The sequence below is a fragment of the Grus americana genome, chromosome 13 (genome assembly GCF_028858705.1).
Source record: "Grus americana isolate bGruAme1 chromosome 13, bGruAme1.mat, whole genome shotgun sequence".
Lineage (NCBI taxonomy): Eukaryota > Metazoa > Chordata > Aves > Gruiformes > Gruidae > Grus > Grus americana.
In genome coordinates this window covers 22,919,227-22,939,728 of record NC_072864.1, presented here as the reverse complement: position 1 = coordinate 22,939,728, position 20,502 = coordinate 22,919,227, and the positions used below count along the sequence as shown (strand labels likewise).

Here is a 20,502-nt window from a genome sequence, read left to right as displayed (position 1 = left end):
GACACGCACCGCGAGTGCCCCGGTGCTTGAAGCGGGCAGCAGCCACCTCCAGGGCCACAGAGCAGAGCAGGATGCTGCCCTTTGTTCCTAAAACTTGACCGTGTTTGGACAAAATATCGGCAAGGTAGGGACCGGCCTTTTACCTTTCCCACTGCCCCCGCTACACACCCGTGAAACGGTCTCCTACAGCCCCAAGCACCCGCGCCTGGCTCGAGAGCTGACAGAAAACCGCGTAAACAAAGCGGCGCACCCCGCGGGCCGCTACGTCCAGATCAGGTGGGGAGGAGACCTGCACGGGCCGCGGAGGAGGACAAGCCACCAACGATGACACTGCTCTTTGGGCCACAGAGTGAAACCTCCCCCGGGGTTTCAGCAAGCCACCTGGGGAGTGCCGTCTCTCCGACATGCTCGCCCCGTCCACTTACTCACCGCAGACTCCCAGCAGGAAGGGTTTCCCCACGGGACACGCAGGGAATGGAGCCCTGCTTTCCCTGGACGCTCCCAGCCAGGAGTTGTGCCAAGGTGAACAGTACTTCAAGAGATTCAGGCAGTTAACACAGCTTTTTAGGAAAAGTTACAAATCTTTTAATAGAATTCATTATAAATTACAGTTTCCCGGAGAACAGGCTCCAGTGTATCAAATGGGAGACAGGCTGGGAGGAGCAGGGGAAGCACCAACAGGAATCTCTTTCCCCACAGGAAAGAAGAAAGAGGGACAGAAAGGTTCTGACAGACATTTATTGGGGGGGGGGGAACCAACCAAAAAACCACCTCTAAGAGTAGTCCCGTGGATGCAGAAAGACATTAGTCCATGTCCATCTGTTCCTCCACCCTCCCAAATCCTTACCCCCAAAGGCAAACACATATGACAAGTCCTCTTTAAGTCACATATTTCAACAGATCCAGGTTCCCAGCCTCAGTTCCCAGCAACAGTCTGAAGATGTTAATCTTCTGCGGCCCAGGGTGCCGGCAGGGATTTTTGCGAAGCCAAGAGACAGCCTCCTCTCCATACAGGTCCTCGAGACTACACCAGGCACAGTGGCATGGCATCCTGGCTCCTGTTTGACAAGGACATGTCCCACATGGCAGCTGAAGCCCCTTCTGCAGGGAAGGGCCCCCCACCCCACAGCAGCCTCTGCGGGGCGGATGCCGCAGTCCTCAAGAACCGACGGCACGCACAGGGGAAGGAGGGGTGACAGCGGGTTCGGAGCCTCCTGACAGGGAAAGGCTGGCACACAGAGACAGAGCAGCTGAGAGCTCGATGCCGAGATGATGAACTGAGATGAAGCCACGTCCCTACAGGGGCTTTGCGGGGCACTGCGCCACCCAGGTCCCCTCCCACAGCACAGGCGCCTCTCCCCTCAGGTCCTCTATCCAGCCCGTAAGGCGCCAGGGCTGGGCAGGCAACCGGCCAGCCAGATTCCACTTCCCTATCATGCTGCGGGGGGGAAGATGGACACTGAGAGAGGTGAAATCCAGCCAGACCAAGAGCGGAGGGGGGCTTGGCCACCTGTGTTTGCACGCGAGGAGGCGGCGGCTGTCACTCCAGGACAGCCATGAGGAGATGTAGTTCCCGAAAGGCACTACCATGGCGGCCGCTGAGCCCAGACTTGTTCTTGACAATGTTGCTGATGTTTTTCAGCTGCTTGTAGCAGAGCTTGCATTTATGGAGCCTGCAAAAAAACAGACAGCAGACACAGCATGAATCCTCAGCTGCTTAAGAGATGTGCTTGCTCCTGTAGCACCAAAGAGGCGACTCAAGCAGGAGAGAAAACACAAGCCCTGCAAATGGCTGGAAGAGGCTGAAACATGAACAGGGCTCTGCAGAAACACCATGCATTCAGCCCATGTTCTGATGACACAGGAGAATGGCATCCACATTAAGGGCTCTTTCACTCCTCTTTTTCCCTTTGGCAGTAAAGTCCAGGGAGGAGGGAGGTGCTGTTTTCGGAGGGCCAATTCTCAGAGCAGACCTATCTGGTGAATGAACTGGAAATCCAGGGCCCAGCTGGCAACTCATGTGTCTTGTGAGGTAGAGGGTGAAGCCACGGGGTGGTTTTACTCCTGACCCACTCACATGTTGTTTAGGTATGACTCAATACACAGTGACAGACAAAAACGCAGTCCTTGGTCTTTTTCTGAGTGCAGGAGGGTTTGGTGCTTGCAGACAAAAGGGAAGGCATGCCCAGTCTAGTATCACAGCCTCGATGGCGAGGAGCAAAGCTCACCCAAGAGCAAGGCTGGTTCAAAAAGGGAGCCAGCGGAGGTACGTGCCTCACCTTTCCTCTCTGGTGATGTCCACTCCAACAGAAGGTGGTGCAGCAAGGATGTCTGTGATCAGTGGCAGGAATCTCTGGAGGATGAGTTTCAGGGAGGTGCAGCCCGTCTGCACATAACTGAAAGACAGAGAATCGGGTCCCACTTGAATTACATTCCTGCCCTCCCAGCACACAGCCCTCGCTCACATCCAGCCACTGCGGAGAATCTACTCAAATGACACTCCTTCACCGCTGTAACCTGGTAAGGAGAGCAACAGCCAAGTACCAACAAGGTCTTGGCTCGAGTCACGACTGACAGAGTTGGCCCTTCTGAGAGGTCCTGGCATACGCCCTGCAAAGCAGGGCCTTTCTGCTCAAGAGCAGAGATGTCCTGCCGAGGACACTTGGCAGGAGCCTCTCTCCCAGTAGGAAGGAAGGGCAGGAACTCCATCTTAAGAGAGCGGCTGCATATTTTTGCCACCTAACGATGAGGTTCAAAGCAATCTTCCAAGAGACCCCAAGGCTGTTACGGGACTTCATTCCCCTTGTCCCAAGTCGACAGTTTCACTCCCATCAGTCAGCAGAGTCCCCTTGTTCTACATCGATTTGACCCCTCCTGGCTGCCAGAGCTGCCTTCGATCCAACACACCTACGCTGAATCTCAGCATCCCGTTCTTCTTGCCCACGCACTCTTTCCATATCTTTTCCCACACACGCTTGGCAACTCCATTGCTCTTTTCCAGACGTTTTATCGACGTTATACTGTATCTGCTGTGATTTGTTCAGGATTTTCTTTAAGCTACAAAATACCCAGTGGAGCTCTCCTATCAATATCCACACCTTGTCCTCCAAGCACACCATGTTCTTCGGGTCTCACCTTTCGTATTTGCTTTGGAGTAGCTTCTCTATTTGCGGCAGGACTATAGTACATAAATCCAGCTTCCAGAGAGACCTGAAAAGAAAAGGACACATTCTGAGACTGCGGACTGCGGCTTCACAAGGCTGAGTCGACGCAAATAATGCTTTCTGGCAAAAAAAGCCCAGGCAGCAGCACTCAAGTTTACTGTGCAAGTTCCCTGACTCCCCCTTGTGATAGAAAGTGGCAGGTTCTGACATATTTTATGGACTCAGCAGAATCACTTTATGAAGCCCCAAGACTTTGATTTCCCTTGCAAGGCACCATTTGCCCACAGAAAAGGCCCCACACAACTCCAGCGGTTACTGGCACTGCAGGTTTGAAGACCCGACCACAAGCACACGCATTTCACGCTGCCATGGCCCACTGGACAGGAGGCAGGTCAAGCACAGCGGTCCCGACACCCAGCCAGACGGCTCTCAGGTATCCCAGGGGCTGCCCCCACCCAGGACTCACGCTTTTTGGTTGACAATATTCAAGAGGTCCACGACAACAGACAGATCGTTGATTGCCACTGCAGAGTCCACAGAGTTCTGAGAGAAAAGGGGAAGAAGTTGTCTATTGCAAAGCTCAAACTGGCTAGACTAATGCAATCAATATCCAGCACCACTTTTCAAAAACAAGGTAGAGGAAACGTGGAGTTGGCTAGGGAAGAGAAGGTAACTCTCACGTGAGAAAGTTTTCTCCATGTTTCTCTGTGACCATTCAAAAGTGGGACCCAGCAGCACTCTGTGGTGCAGCCCTGGGGACAAAAGCTGTGAGAACCCGCATTTTGTCTAAGAGGCGGAATTGGCCCCAGACAAGCCTCTCCTCACAAGCCTCAGGTATCTCCACATCCTTGCCTTGATGTCACCGGTGCTCCATACAGCCCGTACGGTGTCCAGATTCTTGTGGCGGCTGGTGAGTACCACACACATGGTCTCGTGGCCTTTCCTGATCTGGGACATGGCTTCCTCGTCCACGAGCTCGGTCTGGCTTTGGTTTTTCACAGCCTGGAAGTACAGACACCAATGGAGGAGCAGCAACAGAGCAGGATGGCACAGAAGGATAGGAGCCTTCTCTAGGCTAGGTGAGAGCTAATTTTGGTGTACAGAGGGACAGGAAATACTGACTTCCTTGCAGATTGTTTTATAAACATTTTGAAACAGAAATGCTCAATTTGTTCCAACTTCAGCTACTTCTCTTTTGCCTCTTCTACTGCGTCAATCACAAACAGGTTTGAAGCTTTGGAAAAACTCTCAAAATTGAAAAAAGGCGATCAAAAGTAAGCTTTCAAAACCAGTATGTTTTGATGAAGAAATGTTTTCATGCAAACCCTGGGGTTTTTATGTGAAATGTTCATCTGAAATCAACAAATTCTATTACGAAGCATAAATCTTGCATGATTTATTAGACTCTCAATTTGATTCCCACCCATACCATGCTGGAATCTCTCTTCCTCTGCTCACATTTAGAGTTTGGGATCTTGAGAATGCTCTGGTCCTTCTTCCTTTTTGGGACAGGGAATACCCCCTGCTTAGCGAGGCCAAGACGTCCCCAAGACACAAGAGGGAAAGACTCATAATTATATGTGTAATGGCAGACACCAATTTTCTATATGAATTACTGTCCAGCACGTGGAATTGTTCAGTCTTTCTCTCACCCCTTGCTCTCTGCTTTGCTAACACATTCTTTGTGAACATGGATCTATGTTGCTGTGTTCGCAGCAGCCTGCCATCAATCACAACAGGGTGCTAATTCCACCAGAACTGCAAGTGAAAGCAGCTGGGAGGCAGGAGAGTAAGCTGGACACAGGGGATGCACCAAGTGAGCAGAGGGAGAGCGGGAGGTAACAAGTTCTCATTCAGTACTGAAGACTGCAGGCTGCAGAAAGCACCTAGGACACTTGTGCACCTCAGAGAACCCCCTTTCTGACGCCACCCAACACAGACACTGGCTGGAAACATTTGTTCAGAGACACTTACTGGTAGAAAGTCAGAGGCCTTCAGGCCAATGGGCTCATTCCTGGCTGCTGGAATCACTGACGGCTCTGTTCTGGTCAAAGGAGTCGAGGAGGCAATTGGTGGCCTCTGAAACGGATCAGGCTACAGGAGAAATTGGGATAAAAGCTCTAGAAGCAACAATCTGGCCTTAGTCTGATGTCACAGAATCCCAGACTGGTTTGGGTTGGAAGGGGCCTCACAGCCCATCCAGTGCCACCCCTGCCATAGGCAGGGACACCCTCCACCAGCCCAGGTTGCCCAAAGCCCCATCCAACCTGGCCTTCAACACTGCCAGGGAGCCAGGGGCAGCCACAGCTTCTCTGGGCAACCTGTGCCAGGGCCTTAGCACCCTCACAGGGAAGGATTTCTGCCTCACATCTCATCTCCATCTCCCCTCCTGCAGCTTCAGGCCATTCCCCCTTGGCCTGTCACTCCCTGCCCTTGTCAACAGTCCCTCTCCAGCTTTCTGTAGGCCCCAAGGTCCTTTCTTCCTGACCCACCTTCCTGTCAGCACAGTCCTACTGCAGAAGCAGTCTCTAATTTGCTAGCACAGTTTAAGAGGCAATAAAGTATCTCTCAGGTACACACCAAGATATAATTAAGGTTTGCAAAGAACATGGAGATGCCCCAGCAGAAGTGCCAAGTGCTGTCATTATTATCAGCATCTGAAATTAGGGCAATGGGCCACGGCCAGCCTGAAGGCAAAGACAGAATTCTAAAGAAGCCAGTATAAGGCATCCCAGCCCACCGACTGCTCGCCACAAAATAGCCTCAGTTCAAGTACTGCAGAAACCTGGGTCTCTTCAGAGTGCCCCAATTTTGAGATGCAAGGAGAAACATTGGTGCAAGAGTGAGAAGCGAACAAAAGCCATTGCCTGTTGGAGTCTTGGCCTTCGATTCTACTGCTCAGGCAAGACACATGCAGGACAAAGACTGCAGCTGCACTTTTACTGCTCTTCAGTAAAGACATCAGCTTGATTAAAAATGATAAAGCCTCCAGCACTCACGTATCTTTCAGAATGGGAGCACGAAGAGCTATTAACAGATCACATAGTACGTACAAGTTCCTGCTGTGGCAACGGGGTCTGGACATCCGCAGCTTGGCTGGGCTTCACTGCTTCCTTTGCAGTTACGGGCTCTACCAAGATGGAAAGAAGTGGGAAAGCAGAAATTGATTGTTCCTTTCAAGACAAGTTGAGAGCAAAGGTTCTGTATAGCTTAGACTACAAGTAGTCATTTCTGCAGACATGTGGCTCTCCCTCTTTCGAGGGCCATTAACCCCATTCCCACCAAGGGGTCATTTTCATACTCACCATCCTCAGGAGGGGCTGGAAAGGGCTCATTGTTTCGAGGAGGAGTTCGACCTACAGAAAGAGAGAAAGAAAAAAAAAATAAATGAAGGAGCATCCAAGGCTACAGATTAGCGATAAGTCAACCTTGATGCTGGGAGATCTCCAACAACTCCACTGATTAGGGCAACCAGTGATAAGGCAAGCAGCGTTATCTCCTTCAGACCTTGATGCTATTGCTGAGTTTAGCCAAAGGCTTTCAGCCTTCATGGATGGGAGGGACAAAACTGACTCATGTTGCTGCTGCAGAGGTGTGAAGCACAATAAAAGGCACTGTCACAACAAATTATATTAGAAAAAATTCACCTCCTGCCAAATTAACTTAAATAAGTAAATAAAAATTATGACTATTAATTCCTTAGAAAGAGTATCTCATTTTTCTCATTTACATAAAAATGAGATACAGGCGTTGCACTATGCCTCCTAAAGAACAATCTCTGCTTTAACAAAACATTTTGCCTTTTCTTCTTTAATGGAGGCTGCTGATTTTATACAAATCAAAATTCTAAGCTAATAAAGATCCCATAACACTCTAGTCCTTCCTAATCGGGATAGGAAGGCAATACTTACAACGGAGTTCCAGATTCTAAGCCAGGCTTCAACCAGACATCACTGCACCAAGGTAAAGGTGCCACCCGGCAGCAGATCACATCACACCAAATGCTATCGGTGGTTTAGTGTCCAAGCACAGAATATTAAATAAAAGTTTTCTGGACTCCCCCAGTCACAGGCGAAGCCAAAGCCAAAGCTCACTTCTACTGAGCCAATTTAATGCCTACAGCTCTAACCCAAACACCACTCAAAAGCACAATAAACCCAGGTACTGACAGATAGCGTTCTTGGGCTGGAAGATCTCTTTGTAATCCTCCTGGTTTTGGATCTCAGCCTTTGATTCCTTCTCATCCCTGTCATCTTCACTGCTGGGACTGCGTCTCTCGCTCTCTGAGTTGTGCTTCACCCTGCTGTGGAAAAAGAAATGCTGTCAGGGAAGTCATATGGACTCTGTCAGACAGAGTGAGAGGGCCAAACTCCTTGCAAACTTCCTAAAATCTTGAAATCCAACAAGCCGGCAGATCCCCTTACCTTTGTGGCTTGCTGCAGCTAGTTGAGGGCCTGTCATAGATGCGGCGAAGGGAGGACCCTGTGGGGGTAGGCGGCACAAGAGGCTCTTCATCCCTGATCAGCCCATGAGGAATGGAACCCGACTTTGTGACTCTGCTGAGATCCACAACGAAGGAAGAGACTGTGCTTTGTGCAAAGGAAACGCCTATCTGCAGAGGCAAAAGATCAATGTAATTCACCAGGGAGCAGGGCGCACACCAGCTTTTTTGAGAACAGGCATGATGGAGTGACCCTGAGCAACTGTGCTTGAGAATGTCTCAGTTCAGTGCTTTGGCTTTTTCAATCTGAAGCTGCCAATATTTTATGAAAGGCTATAATAAAACTTTTGCCAAGCATAATTTCTAAATGCTGGTCAAACCAAGCCTCAGTTCTTTCCTCCAGAAGCCAAGAAGAGACAAAGTGGAGCACAAGGCTGCTGAAAGCAAAAGCACATGAGTTCTGCCTAAGTGCTGGGCACATTGCAAGCCCTGGCCACTTACAGTGTGACATAAGCTTAAAGGTCAGAAGGTCTGCAAGGAGGCAGGAGGATTTTATCTCATGTTTTGCAGCCGTCTCCTGCACTCTTCATGAGCAGTGGCTTACCAGCTGGTTGTTGCAGATAGATAAGTCAGCTACTTTTCCCCAGTTCACCAAGACCACATCAAAACAGCGCTCTGGCTCCCAGCCGTACACACGCAGCGAATCCTGGAAGCCACTATACAAGCAGCAGCCATCTGGGTTGAAGAGCACACACCTGGGAGGAAGGCAGGTGGAGAATTAGGCACAGCTTTCCAACCTCGCTCAGTCCCACAAGGACCCTAGGGCTGTATCCCTGACTTCACTGAACACCTCCAGACCCATTTCTAACAATAAACCTACCGATCTGGCGTTCACCTGTGCAACATCTCCAGCAGCCCAAACTTCTCCCGAGTAAAGTCTCTCTTTCAGGAAGGCCTCCCTTCACCCCCCCTTTAGTCTCTGCCCAGGACACTGCAGTAGGAATTTAATATACCTGACAGGAGTAGCCTCCTCTTCAATACAGCTCACAACTTGAAACTTCTCCAAGTCCCAGAACCGAACAGTCCTGTACATGCAACAGAACAAAAATCATCGCTCATCCCTCTAGAAATCTGCTGTAGGACCCAGTATTGAAAGAACAGGCTAATAGCTAGAATGACTTTCGCTGTTGTGCACGTATGATGAACCTACACAGAAGTCTAGCTAAGATCCATGAATCCAGCCACAGATGCTTAGAGGCTCTAGATACAGATCGGTATGTAGAGCAGGCCCAGAGCTAAGGACACCCTGCTAGCTGAGCAGGACTGCTTGCTGCTCAGATAGGATGTCAGCTGGATTAGTGAGATGCTTGAGGCTATCGCATTGTTTTCTAGTGTGGCAGAAGGTGCCATCAATTTTGGATGAGAAGGCAAGAGCTCCATGTTCTGCGCATCACAGATGTGACGTGCTGCTGGCTACACGTCAGGCTCTTGCAATGGCAGGTTTGAGCTGTGCAACATTCCTGTTTTCTACGTTCCTAAAAGGAAGAGCATCGAGAAAGGGAACTGACATATACAATTCCTTTCTTTCTCCCTCCCCTTGTGTACCTGTCAGAGCTGCCAGAAGCCAAAAGGTATTCATTGGGATGGAATTCAACAACGGTTACTGGGCCGGTATGTCCTGTAAACTCAAACATTATCTTCCCAGCAGCCAGATCCCACAGCTGGAAGAAAGAAAGAACAGAGACACTATGGAAAAGATTTAATGTAAGGGAATTCCAATACACTTTGGATTTCCCTGTACTGGCAACCTTCTAACATTTCTCCCCCACCAAGAACAGATTCAAGTTTGTCAAAGAATGCAATGATCAGGGAAGGACTACTGTCCCAATCATTTAAAGCTGCTTTTTTTTTTTCCCCCCCTTTCTCCCCTTTTTTTGGCATTTTCTTTTAAATTGTCTGTTTAGTTTTAATGCCTAATTTGTTCGCTGGAAGCTTCTGGTTTATATTTAGAGACTGGTATAAAATACAGCAGTTCCACCTGTCCCCGCAGATTAAATTTCTAAAGCAAAAACCCTTTAGCAATTCATTCTTCCTGTGCTATAGTCTTCATTGAAAAATCCAGAGTGAAATGACTGATCAGTTTATTTCACGTGAAGCTGAAAACAAAAATCAGTCCCTTCGCTCACATCCCTCCATACCACATCAGAAACAACAACTCAAGTCGCTGCCTCAGTCTATACTTTTCTGAATTCCTTCTCTTGCTCTGCTCTGTCCTGACAGCAATTTTCAGACTGATCATCATGTGCGATGTGTATGATAACATAACCCGACTGAATTAACTGACCAGAGCCAGAAATTGATACGGTGAAGCAACGTGCTGTGGACAACTCATTGTGTAACATTTACTGAGAGGAGAGAGGCCAACGTTCAGGTATCACAACTCTACCACCATCCAAACTTGACCCTTCCTGTGCACAGTGCCAATGTGTCTGTTGGGTAATCGCATATCAACACATGCGGCTCTTTTCTGGATGTCGTGGGCCATCAGACATGATCCTCAAACAGACTGGTCCCTGCTACGCCACAGGGCTCAGCCAGCTGCCTAATGAGCTAAAGGTGTTTGAGTGAGCGAGTGCCGGTAATGCCTGGTAGAAAGACGATCTCAGCACTCCTATGTGCCATGAGCACATAAGGAGAGTGTCACAATAAATTACCTTTACAGTGTGATCATCAGCAGCAGAGGCTAACCATTTCCCATCAGGACTAAAGCGGAGACATCGAACTGCTTCTGTGTGACCCTGAAATGAGAAAAACGAATAGTATTTTATTTTTTTTTTTCTTGTTCCTTTAGAGGGAATTCTGGCTTTTGTCTTTCAATCCTATACAATGTAATAAAATAAAATCAAGTAACTGTTTCACAGAGTCCACAGCTCACAGAACACCAAACACGACACTCAAGACCCATACCCATCCACACTAAATGGGTGTAATCTCTCTCATCTAGGCATTTCTGGCATCAGTCTAAGCATGGTAAATACAGATCTGGCTTAATTAATAAGAATCAATTTTAAATTATTCAGCTTTACGGGTGGTCAGATAGAAGTGCTGTGCCATTAACTTGGTTTCTAAATGACTTTAATATAGAGCAAGTTCTTTGGGTAGAAAAAGGCCCTGCGAATAGAACCATCTCAGTGCGGGGGGACTTGCACGGTACTACCAGTAATATAAAGAAACACTCGTGGATGCTCTCCATCCCCCCAACCAGACTACAGCACATTAACTCCTGTGATATCCATTTCATGTTCCCATAAGTTCAGAGGCCTGCAGAGGTTTGCCAGGCCACTTCACAAATCGTGCAGATCTTATTTTTATACCGGCAAACTAAGAAGTTAATCGTAGACAATCACTTTAAGGCTTGCCCACAAGTCCTCAACAGAAATCTTTCTCCCTTCTCCTGAAAACTAATGAAGGATTTTACCTTGTACCTGAAGACACAGCCTTTTCTTCTTACATCCCAGAGCTACGGGAAAGAAAAGCAAACACAAGATACGCTTAGAGCAGTATGCGGGGAGCCCGAGAGTCCCATCAGAACAAGAGCTCTCCCTGTCACCAAGCTGATAAACACTGCAGAATGAAAACACTGAAGGGGCTGTTGAACCCCTGTTTCCTTCAAGGGTATTTCCTAATCTAATTTCCAAAGTGAGAATCACTTCTGTAAGGTATTTCTTTACTACCAAAGCTCAGTTCCTACAGTTAAATACCAGCCTGATGAAGCAGATGCAATCCACAGCCATCAGAACATCTGTGCTGGCTGACACCAGGTCTTGGCTGGCACCTAACTCAGAGCCACATTCCACAACAGAGGAGTCACACTCATGAGCTACCACTGAAAATACATGCACAGATTTCACAAGCGCTTGCAAATACACCTGCCCACACACATGGAAATGATGAGGTACAGCAGCTAGCAACAGCTTGGCACAAAACACATTCTGGCATTCTTCAAAACAAAGATCTGCAAGAGGGGAATCTCCAGGGGAAGCTGGGCTTTACCTTAATATTTGTGTCCAAAGAGCCAGATGCCACAAAGCTTCCAAAAGGATGGAAATCAAGGCTGCAGATATTTGCTTTGTGACCGAGTAAGGTACGAAGAACTGGGAAAAAGAGAAGCAGAGCAAGGAGAAGGAAAAGGGAGCAAATATTTAGTAGTTCATTTCACCCAAACATCATGCAGAAGTTTAGCCATACTATCCTCACCATTAAGCACACGGTAATACAATGTACATTAGACATGCTACATATCATTTATTCATCTGTACACATGATTTTATGGAAATTTACCCCACAGCAATAGAGGCCCTATTTCAACGATCCTAATGAATTTCCTCTCCTTCGGTGTGCAAACTACAAATAAAACTCAAAGGTCTCCATTCTGAAAATAAGACTAAAAAGCCACACTTCGAGGCAACCGTCAGGCAGTGTAGTGTATCTTTCTACTTGTTACAAAGAGCAAAACGGGGGGGGGGGGGGAAGATACCAGTTTTAGCCAGGAAGTGAAAGGGACATTAGATTGCCTGTGTCATTCACTTCGCAGCTATCAGACGGAGCCCTTCCTGCGACTCCGCACCCCTGTCCAGGCACAAGCCTGACTTCCACCTTTTACGTTCCAACATTCGCACTGGACTCCTTCAACTGCCCCCTGCAAGGAGCGTCCCAAAGTCCAGGAAAGGACGCTTAGGAAGCATGAGACAAAGAAATGATCACAGTGTTTCAGCAAGTCATCGACCACGTGACACCCCCTGTAATTTTGGAAACCGGAAAGGACCAGTAGAACTGGTACACCGTATCTCTGAAAGCAGAGACGAATGCAGAACTCAACTTCGAGGAAGAAAAATTGCTTAGATACTAACAGGGGCAATCTCTCTCCATCATCCGTCCTCTGGGACAACCTGATGATTCCCCTGGCAGAAGTTAGCTCTTGAGCCAGACCTGGAGCGGTCATTTGCACAGACACTGGCTCATAGGTCTCCTAATAAATTCAGCCAGATTTTATAACTGGAGTGATTCTAACTGTCTGAAAGACAAAAGTGCTTTTTATTATTTATGCCACCTGCTGTCTGCCTTCTTAGCTCAGGCAGCGTAAGTCTATTTTCATTACACATTCTTTCTATGAACAAGTAGCAACCTACAATGAAATATTCAGTCGTTTTACGGTATTCCTGCTGGAATGCACTCAAGTGATTCATGATACCTTTGCAAACCTGGTCTAGGATTTGAGAAAAATGCAATAAATAAAACATAACTCAACAGTTGTCCTTTAAAGGATCAGAGCTCGATGAGTTCATAGCTTTTACAATTTATTAAAAATTAGCTCTTTGTCTATTTACATGGTCATGCAAGAACAGAAGAGGAGAAAAATTGCTTGAGCAAAAAAATAAAGTTAGAAACTAAAAATGAGAACAAGAGGTCAGCAAGCGGGGACTTGTGCAGAATTGTGCAATTCCTGGACTTGTGCAGAACCTAATATACTTAAAACCTCCAATCTGATTTTAGATTTACAGTATCCTTTTATTAAGGTTGACAATTTTAAGCTGAGACTCTGAATACAATTTCTACATGCCTAGTTACTCTATATGTGCATGGAAACTGATCTGGAATACAGATTTCAGCAGTCTCAGGTCAAAACCCTAGAAACTAGTTCCTCAGATCACGTACAGATCGTACAAATTTCTGCTTGAGCGTGCATACACAGCTCTACAGTCTCAGGAGAAAGTGCACAAAAGCCCTCCAAGAGGGCTGGAAATTAAGATGAAAGCAATGCCAGGCTCCTGTTCCTCCTAAGTTGGGAACCTTCTGGGTCAGCATAGATATTAAGCATAAGGATATTCCAAAAAGCGTGCCTTAACAGAAGTGAAAACTCATGGAAACATACTTTTGGCAGCTTCCAGGTCCCAAACTCGAATGGACCCTGACTGGGACCCTGCAACAATGAGTTCCTCATTCGTATTGATCTGTAGGCTCTCAATGGGCGTTGTATGGCCTGTCAAGCTCTGCAAAGAAAATGAGTCACAATTAGCAGCCACTGACACAGCCCTGCACACAGTGGCACTGTTCATACCCGAAGTATCTAGCCATGAGTTGGGACCCCCTGGTTGTGCCACTTGTCCTTTTTCCTCATCAGCTACTAGTATGGCAGAGCACCCGAAAGACCATCACTGCATAGAGTGATGTACTATATCACTGCGCACATATCTTCCACGTTAACCCACTTTCTGGGGCACACTGAGTAATTTTTAAGGTATGCATCAACAGACACATGGGCATTTAAACATCAGGTGCGGATGCCCAGACAAGGTTGACACACGCTTACATTATAAAAATTATGCCGTGCAAGCACAATGGCACCGTGTTTCCTCTAAATGGGTCACGTAAGTGTCATGAACCGGTTACAAAATCAAAGCAAGAGCAAAAGCAGGGCTACTTCGAAACCTTCAAATAAGCAAGGAGCCATATGTTGCTGCCAGCAATGGGTGTCACAGTGATAACGTGGTGCTATTACTGAAGTATTAACTTGAGACATAAGGTAGTCATTCCAATGCGTCCAGTTCCTTTCATCCTTGAGCATCTAGAAGCTTAAAAATTACATAAATATTTTGAAAAGGCCAGTATTTAATTAAAACACAAGAATATTTAAAACTAGCCCTAGAAAACTAATACCACTACTGCAGACTATTCGCCTGTCAATCGAGCAACACTCTATGCTTTACTCCATCCTCAAATAGGTCTTTTTAAATAGCTGAGCGAGCTCTGCGCCTCCCACACGCGTACAGAGGTTGGGAACGCCAGTTGAAAGCTGACGGTTCTGATGGGGCTTTCTTAGGATTTCACGTGCAACTGAAATCCTCTATGTGCTTTACAGCTGTGACCATCACTGCTCAGTGAGAAACAGAGCTCACACTTCAACCAAAGTCAGAATGCTACTTGAAAAGCTCCTCTTCTCCCTCTTCCCCAACACATAAACATCTAGAATCCTAACAATGTAAACGCTAAAGATGAATTTCAGAGGACAAAATGTACAGCACAACCCCACAAATCAAGATTCTTTTGATATACAAGAATGGCACAAGTCCTCAGCAGCTCCAGTCAGCCAATGCCTCTCAGAAACACCAACTTCTAACGTCTGTGGTTCCCAGGCAGCGCAGGAAAGCCAAGAGCAGCGCTCTGCTCCCACAGAAAGGGGACTTCAACCTTCCTTCTCGTGGAAGGCAATACTCTGGTTTCAAACTACTGTTATGCCACCAACAAGGGCCTGGAAAGACACAGCTTATTAACTACACTATGCAAGAAGCACAGCACTCCCAAAGGCAAGCGACTCCTTTTCAATCCATTTCAACCTCTTTATGCTTGACCTTAGTAAATGAATGGAAAAATAAAGTAGACACATTCTTCTTTTAGCCTTTTTGATCCTATTTTCCTGATTTCATCCTCACAAGGTTCACACTGGCTGGAGAAATGCCTTCCGTAACACGACATTATTGCAGTGCTAATTAAACAAGTGACAAGGGACACTTGTTAAAGATGGTTTTCCACAACACCCACTCAAAGCAAAAGCAATGCAGGACAGACATTTGTTAAATATATTTACAGCACGCTTTAGTGATCACTACGGGCGTAGCCCTATTCTTTCTAACATGCTGCACCCAGCATTACTCTTCCCCAGCATATAGGCAAGTTAGCAAGCTATTCTGACAAACTCTGCGCTGGGGATGTTTCCTGCTACGAGGGCGAACCCCAGGGTATAAAACTGGCCCCTGCAGCTTGCACTATAAAACTAGCTGGTCTCGTACAAAATTGTGCATTTAATTATCTGTAGCCTGGTAACGGAAGGCAGAATATTCATTATCTGAGCAAGCGCTGGCCCAGCTGAAGCAGCCAGCCATCCCATATTCTCTCTGGAGCAGTGGTCTCATCACTTACCAAATTCTGTCCCTATCTTTAGCTCAAATCCAGTCACCCAGCTTCGTGTTGGTAAACTCTATTCACAAGTCCTGCTCAACAATCTTTTCCCTCATTCCCCACCCTCCATACCTCAGAATTAATATACCCATCTCTACAAAGTTGAAAAGAGGCCTGTTCTTACCATGATGCAGTTGGGCTTGTTAACTGACCATATGTTGACCCGACAATCATCTCCTCCAGTTGCCAGCAGCCGGCCTGAACTTTTCCCCAGGACTAGTGAGGATACATTGCTGCTGTGGGCCGTGATCTCTTCTGCACAAAAGAAAGCAAACAGTTATTACAGACCAATATAACAATTTTCCATGCCACCCCTCCCAAAGAACTAAAAAAAATTCTTCCTCCAGAAACACTTTCCAGTTTCCACTGGAGAAGATGCAGCTGCCCACAGTTCAGATAAGAAGTCACACTATTATCTTGCTTGAAACAGTCCTTCTTGGCTCTGCCTGCTGTACTTAAAACATTTGCTGACCAAGTTTCACAAGTCCAGTGCTCATGTCGCTTACAAAAAACATCGTCTCTCACTAGCTGCAGCTTGGTAGCTTTTAAAGATTTGCTCAACTGTGGCAACATGCTCACAGAAGCTGCTTTACCTTCGGTACCCGGGTGGGTCTCAGTAAGCCAAGCTGCCTTAGAAGCTGCAATAATACACAGCAGCCAGAGTCATCTAGCGAAAGGCCCTGTAATCCCGTTCTAGAAACCAGCAGTTGACTGTCCAACCTGAGAGGAACTGGCAGATTAGCAGCAGTACAGTTTGTTACCTTACACAGAAAAAAAAAAAAAAAGCCAGACTCAGCAGCGGGGATAGGTGGAGCTCCCTTCTCCGAGTCTTGGCAGAGGCTTTGCTACGTTCCCACTATGTAACACAGGGGAAACTGAGCAGTGCACAGTGTGAAACTGTGACAAATGAAGGATGAATATATATCCAAAAGCGCACAAAAGAACAAATGCGATTGATACTAAAAGACTTAAAAAACCGGGGGCTGAGGGGAAGCTCTGACACTGAGAGGGCTTCGCAATGACAGAACTCTAAGGAAGCCTCAGCATAACGAAATAAGTTTGGGGCAAAAGAGAAGCCAAATGAGCATCTTTGCTTAGACAGGGGATTTTTAAATTTGCTCAAATTTTTGGCAGGGGCTTTTAGCAAATGTATTTACCAATTTCTTCCTCTTACAGTTCTCTTCTTTGAAAGTTCATGGGATTTGCATGCCTAATACTTACGAAACTTGTTTGTAAGAAGGCTAGGTAGCAATCAATTCAGCTTTCGTTCAGATTGTTTTGGTGGGAGGAGCAATTTGATCACTTTATGTGCAACGCTAATCCAAAAGGATGCTAGACGGCTGCAATAATAATTACAGGTACTTTGATCTCGAGCTCTCAGAGTGCTTTTTTGAAAGCAAAACTGCGCAACTTTCACTTGAGCTGGAGAAACACCTTTCAAATTACAAAGGTAACTGGACCGTAAATTACATGAGAAGGGCAAATCTGAAAATATGCTTGTGTTGAAAGACCAATCTTCCATAGGACAATGCTAAAGTAAAGTATGTACATATACACAGACTTGAAGGTAACAAACAGTACAATTAGTACAACAGTCCAACTGACTAGTTAAAATTGAGAAGGTAGATGCTGAGCATTGCTGCTAAAATGAGTGCGTCAGCAGCTCCACTTTTTCCCCTCCTCTTGATTTCATTCTTAATAATACATTGCAAGTTTAAAAGTCATTGCTGAAGCATTCAACTCTCTGTTCCTAAAAGCCAGGTTATAACCTGATGCCAGTCTCAGCCAGATAGCATCATCCTCTCCCTCGGTGAAATGCCAATTCCCTTAAACCCACTATTTATTTATTTTTTTTTAATGGAGTATTCATCACCAGATATCACCCACCAGCTCAGTAACACTAAGCTCCTAATTAGCATCGCCAAAACATTCCTAACATTCAGAACGCTTCTTGCTCTAAAGAGGATGCTAAGATGTGGCAGAGCCTAGCAAAAATTAAGATCAAGATCTTCTGCCCACTTAAAGAGAATGGAGATTGATCGACTTCCAGCTTTTCCTGTAACTGGAGTTTCAGGGATGGGATGGGAGATAACATAGCAAACTGACTTTCTGCTCAAAATGATATGAAATTACCACAGTCGATTATCTCAGCTCCCTTAATGCGTTACCAGTCAAGGATACCTTATTTCTGCTAACCAATTTCTAGGCCCCAAACCACACTGTAAAACTCACGCTTCTGAACAACCGATCACTTCCCATTGCTTCTAAGCATTCCTCAACAGCCCCAGCGAAATTACTCAGTGAAGAGGCTAGAAATAGATAGTCAGAAACTATTTACTGCACCTTCTGAGGCAAAATAATGGACGTAAAAGCACCAGATTCTTACTGCTTGCAAAGCCATTTCAAGAGAATGAGACATACAGGCGCTGCAAAGATCACCTCATCCCTCCTGCAGCAAAGAGCTCCACATGCCTTCTGTAACAAGTGAGCAGCAAGGAAGGACAAACCCGAGGGAACCCCCCGCTGCAGCCTGGGCTCTGGAGCGGGGTTTCCATCGCTCCCTTGGTCGTTCTTGTACTACATGAGAGTCACGTGGGGTTAGCTAGAAATTTAGGATAGCATATCAGAAACTAATCAGAAAAAATACAGGCCGTAACCCTTTGAAAATAGCAGTGATCAGGCCCCAGGCTATTCCACTATGCTGCTATATTTTCAAAAGGATTTTTTAGGACTTAAAAATTCCAGTCAGCACCTTGGAAAGAGGGCCGGGGCACCCACACCCAAGGCAGGGATTAGCTGGTTCCTATCACAAACCGCCTCTTCCACCCCCCCGCTTCCAGCTGGGGAAGCTCCTCCGCCCTCCCTCGGCAGAGCAGCCCGGCGACACTCACGCAGCTTCCACGCCGTCTTAGTGGTGACGGCCACGGCCATGGCTGAGCGCGGCGCCTCTCCGACGGGCAGGGCAGGGCAGGACCGCCTTCCTCCTCCCAGCGGGGCTCCGCCGCCCGACCCTGCCTGGGCCGCCTCTCCGCCGGCACGTCCTACCGCCGCCGGGCCATCCACCCGAGCTTCCCCGGCTGCCCTGGAAGCAAAACCACACCGGCCGGGGTTACGGCGACGCTCCCGACACGCTGGGCCAGGGAGCGGGAAGGCCGCGCCGAAGTGGCGGGCAGGGGGCGGGGGCCCAGCTCTGCCCGGCAGCAGCGCGGGGCGAGGCCTCACCACTGACGGCCATCACGGTAGCGACGGGCCAGCGGGGAGCCCGGCGGGCGGTGGCGGGCGGGGGGGGCGGGCGGGAAGCGCTCCTCAGGCCGCTGCAGTCTCACCGGGCGATGAGGAGCAGCGGGCGGCGCCCGGAGCTGCCAGGGGGACGCTTAAACGTTGGTGGTGGTGGCGGCGGCGAGGCCCGCCTGGCCGCCCCAGCTCTACCGGTGGCGGCGGCTCCGGTGGCACCGGACACACACACCCCCCACCCCCCCCGGCGGCACCGCCGCCTGACAACCGGCCCCTCACAACAAACCTGGGCCGCGCCCCGCCTCCGCCCGGCCGCCGCCAATCAGAGCCGCCGCCCTCCAGCCAATCCCCGACGTCGCTGAGCTCCGCCGCGCCGAGCCGGGCGGTTGCCCAGTTTCCGCACGCCGCTCGGCCAATAGGAGCTGAGGGAGGGGCGGTTGCCTTAGCGACAGCAGAGCGGCCGGCCATTCGCAACGCTGCTTCTTGGCGGAGCCTTTCAAGCGCGACCAATAAGGAGGGCGGCCGCCATTTTGCGGCGGGGCGGGGCCGGGCCGCCCTGAGGGGCGGTGTCGGCGAGCGGGGCGGGCGTTGTTGCTTCTCGCCCGGCGCGGAGGCGGCAGCGGCCCCTGAGGCTGGAGCTTCCGTGGGGGGCGGCCGAGAGGTCCTGTGCCGGTCTTCTGCCTCAGGGCCTGCCGGCGGCCGAGGCCGGTGCCTCCTCAGGAGGCGGTTCCCGTCGGCGGGTGTCACGGGCGCAGCCCTGGCGGGATCGGGGCACCCGGGGTTCTTTTTGCCGGGCAACGCCGGCACCAGCTCCTCGGACTCCTGCTACCCCCGGCGAGTCAGGCCCGCCGGCGCCTCGGGTCGTTTTCCCGCCCGGCGGAGCCGCGCTGGGCACTCTCGCAGCCTGGCCGAGGTGCAGTCACCTCTTCCACTCTTTCCTCCCTGTCCCTGAAGCCAATTACTCCATCGAAAGATGCAATCTAATCAGTTTGATGCTAGTCCTTGGTAATATGTATTGGCTGGTTTTTTTTATTTATTTTGGCAGCTGCTCTGTCCCTAGTGCCTCTAAAAGGATTTTTAAATTAATTTGTTCTGGTGTCTTTTCTGGTATTGAACTAACACTGCTGAGTTCATAACCGCAGCCTGCCTTGCTCCTTTTTTGCTTTCTGTTTAGAGACGGTAGGGTTTCCTTTCTCCCCAGTTCCCTGAGGTCCCTTAGTCCTTCAGCAGTTCATGGTCCTCGTGATTTGGAAATTGTTTTGGCTAGTTGCTGAAATTCCTGATGTTCCTTTTCAGGAGTGTGTTATCTGACTGCCTTTCTATCTCAGAGCGAGCTGTTTCTGAGCTTTCTGATTTCCTGGCCTATCCGTGCTAGGTCATCATGTTAGCAGAGCGTCGATAGAGGGATGCGGAGCTGGCAGAAAGAGCGTTGGTGTGAAATAGGCTGCTGCTGTTGTCAAATGGCTTGGAACTGAAACAAATGGCTTGCTGTCCTGAAACAGCTCAGAGTTCCAAAACTGGGAGCTGGGAGGCCCTGGCAGACCTGGGGATTTGCTGTGGTGGGTGTCAAACGCTGCAGCCGTCTCCCACGGGAGATGCTGAGTTCTCTGCTCTCTGAGCCCAAAATGGAGGGCATCCTTCAAGCAA

The 20,502-nt window shown here is 48.6% G+C and overlaps 1 protein-coding gene across 10 annotated transcripts; it reads right to left on the bottom strand.

Moving 5' to 3' along the window:
- Positions 1 to 561: 561 nt before the first annotated feature.
- KATNB1 (katanin regulatory subunit B1) lies at positions 562 to 19,201 on the bottom strand. Of its 10 annotated transcripts, none has more exons than XM_054840744.1 (21): positions 19,142 to 19,201; positions 18,513 to 18,703; positions 15,746 to 15,876; positions 13,538 to 13,655; positions 11,659 to 11,759; positions 11,084 to 11,125; positions 10,320 to 10,403; positions 9,211 to 9,326; positions 8,619 to 8,690; positions 8,210 to 8,360; positions 7,589 to 7,776; positions 7,334 to 7,467; positions 6,470 to 6,520; positions 6,218 to 6,294; positions 5,139 to 5,258; positions 4,017 to 4,166; positions 3,845 to 3,916; positions 3,631 to 3,707; positions 3,136 to 3,210; positions 2,280 to 2,396; positions 562 to 1,673 (listed from the first exon to the last, which is right to left on the bottom strand). In XM_054840744.1, the coding sequence occupies exons 2-21, from the start codon at positions 18,550 to 18,552 to the stop codon at positions 1,541 to 1,543; spliced, it is 2,049 nt and encodes a 682-aa protein (XP_054696719.1). In that variant the 5' UTR covers positions 18,553 to 18,703; positions 19,142 to 19,201; the 3' UTR covers positions 562 to 1,540. The 10 variants fall into 10 exon arrangements, with proteins under 10 accessions (XP_054696719.1, XP_054696720.1, XP_054696718.1 ...); XM_054840745.1 differs by lacking the exon at positions 19,142 to 19,201 and adding an exon at positions 18,844 to 19,135 and having other exon boundaries at positions 7,334 to 7,464; XM_054840743.1 differs by lacking the exon at positions 19,142 to 19,201 and adding an exon at positions 18,844 to 19,134.
- Positions 19,202 to 20,502: the final 1,301 nt, after the last annotated feature.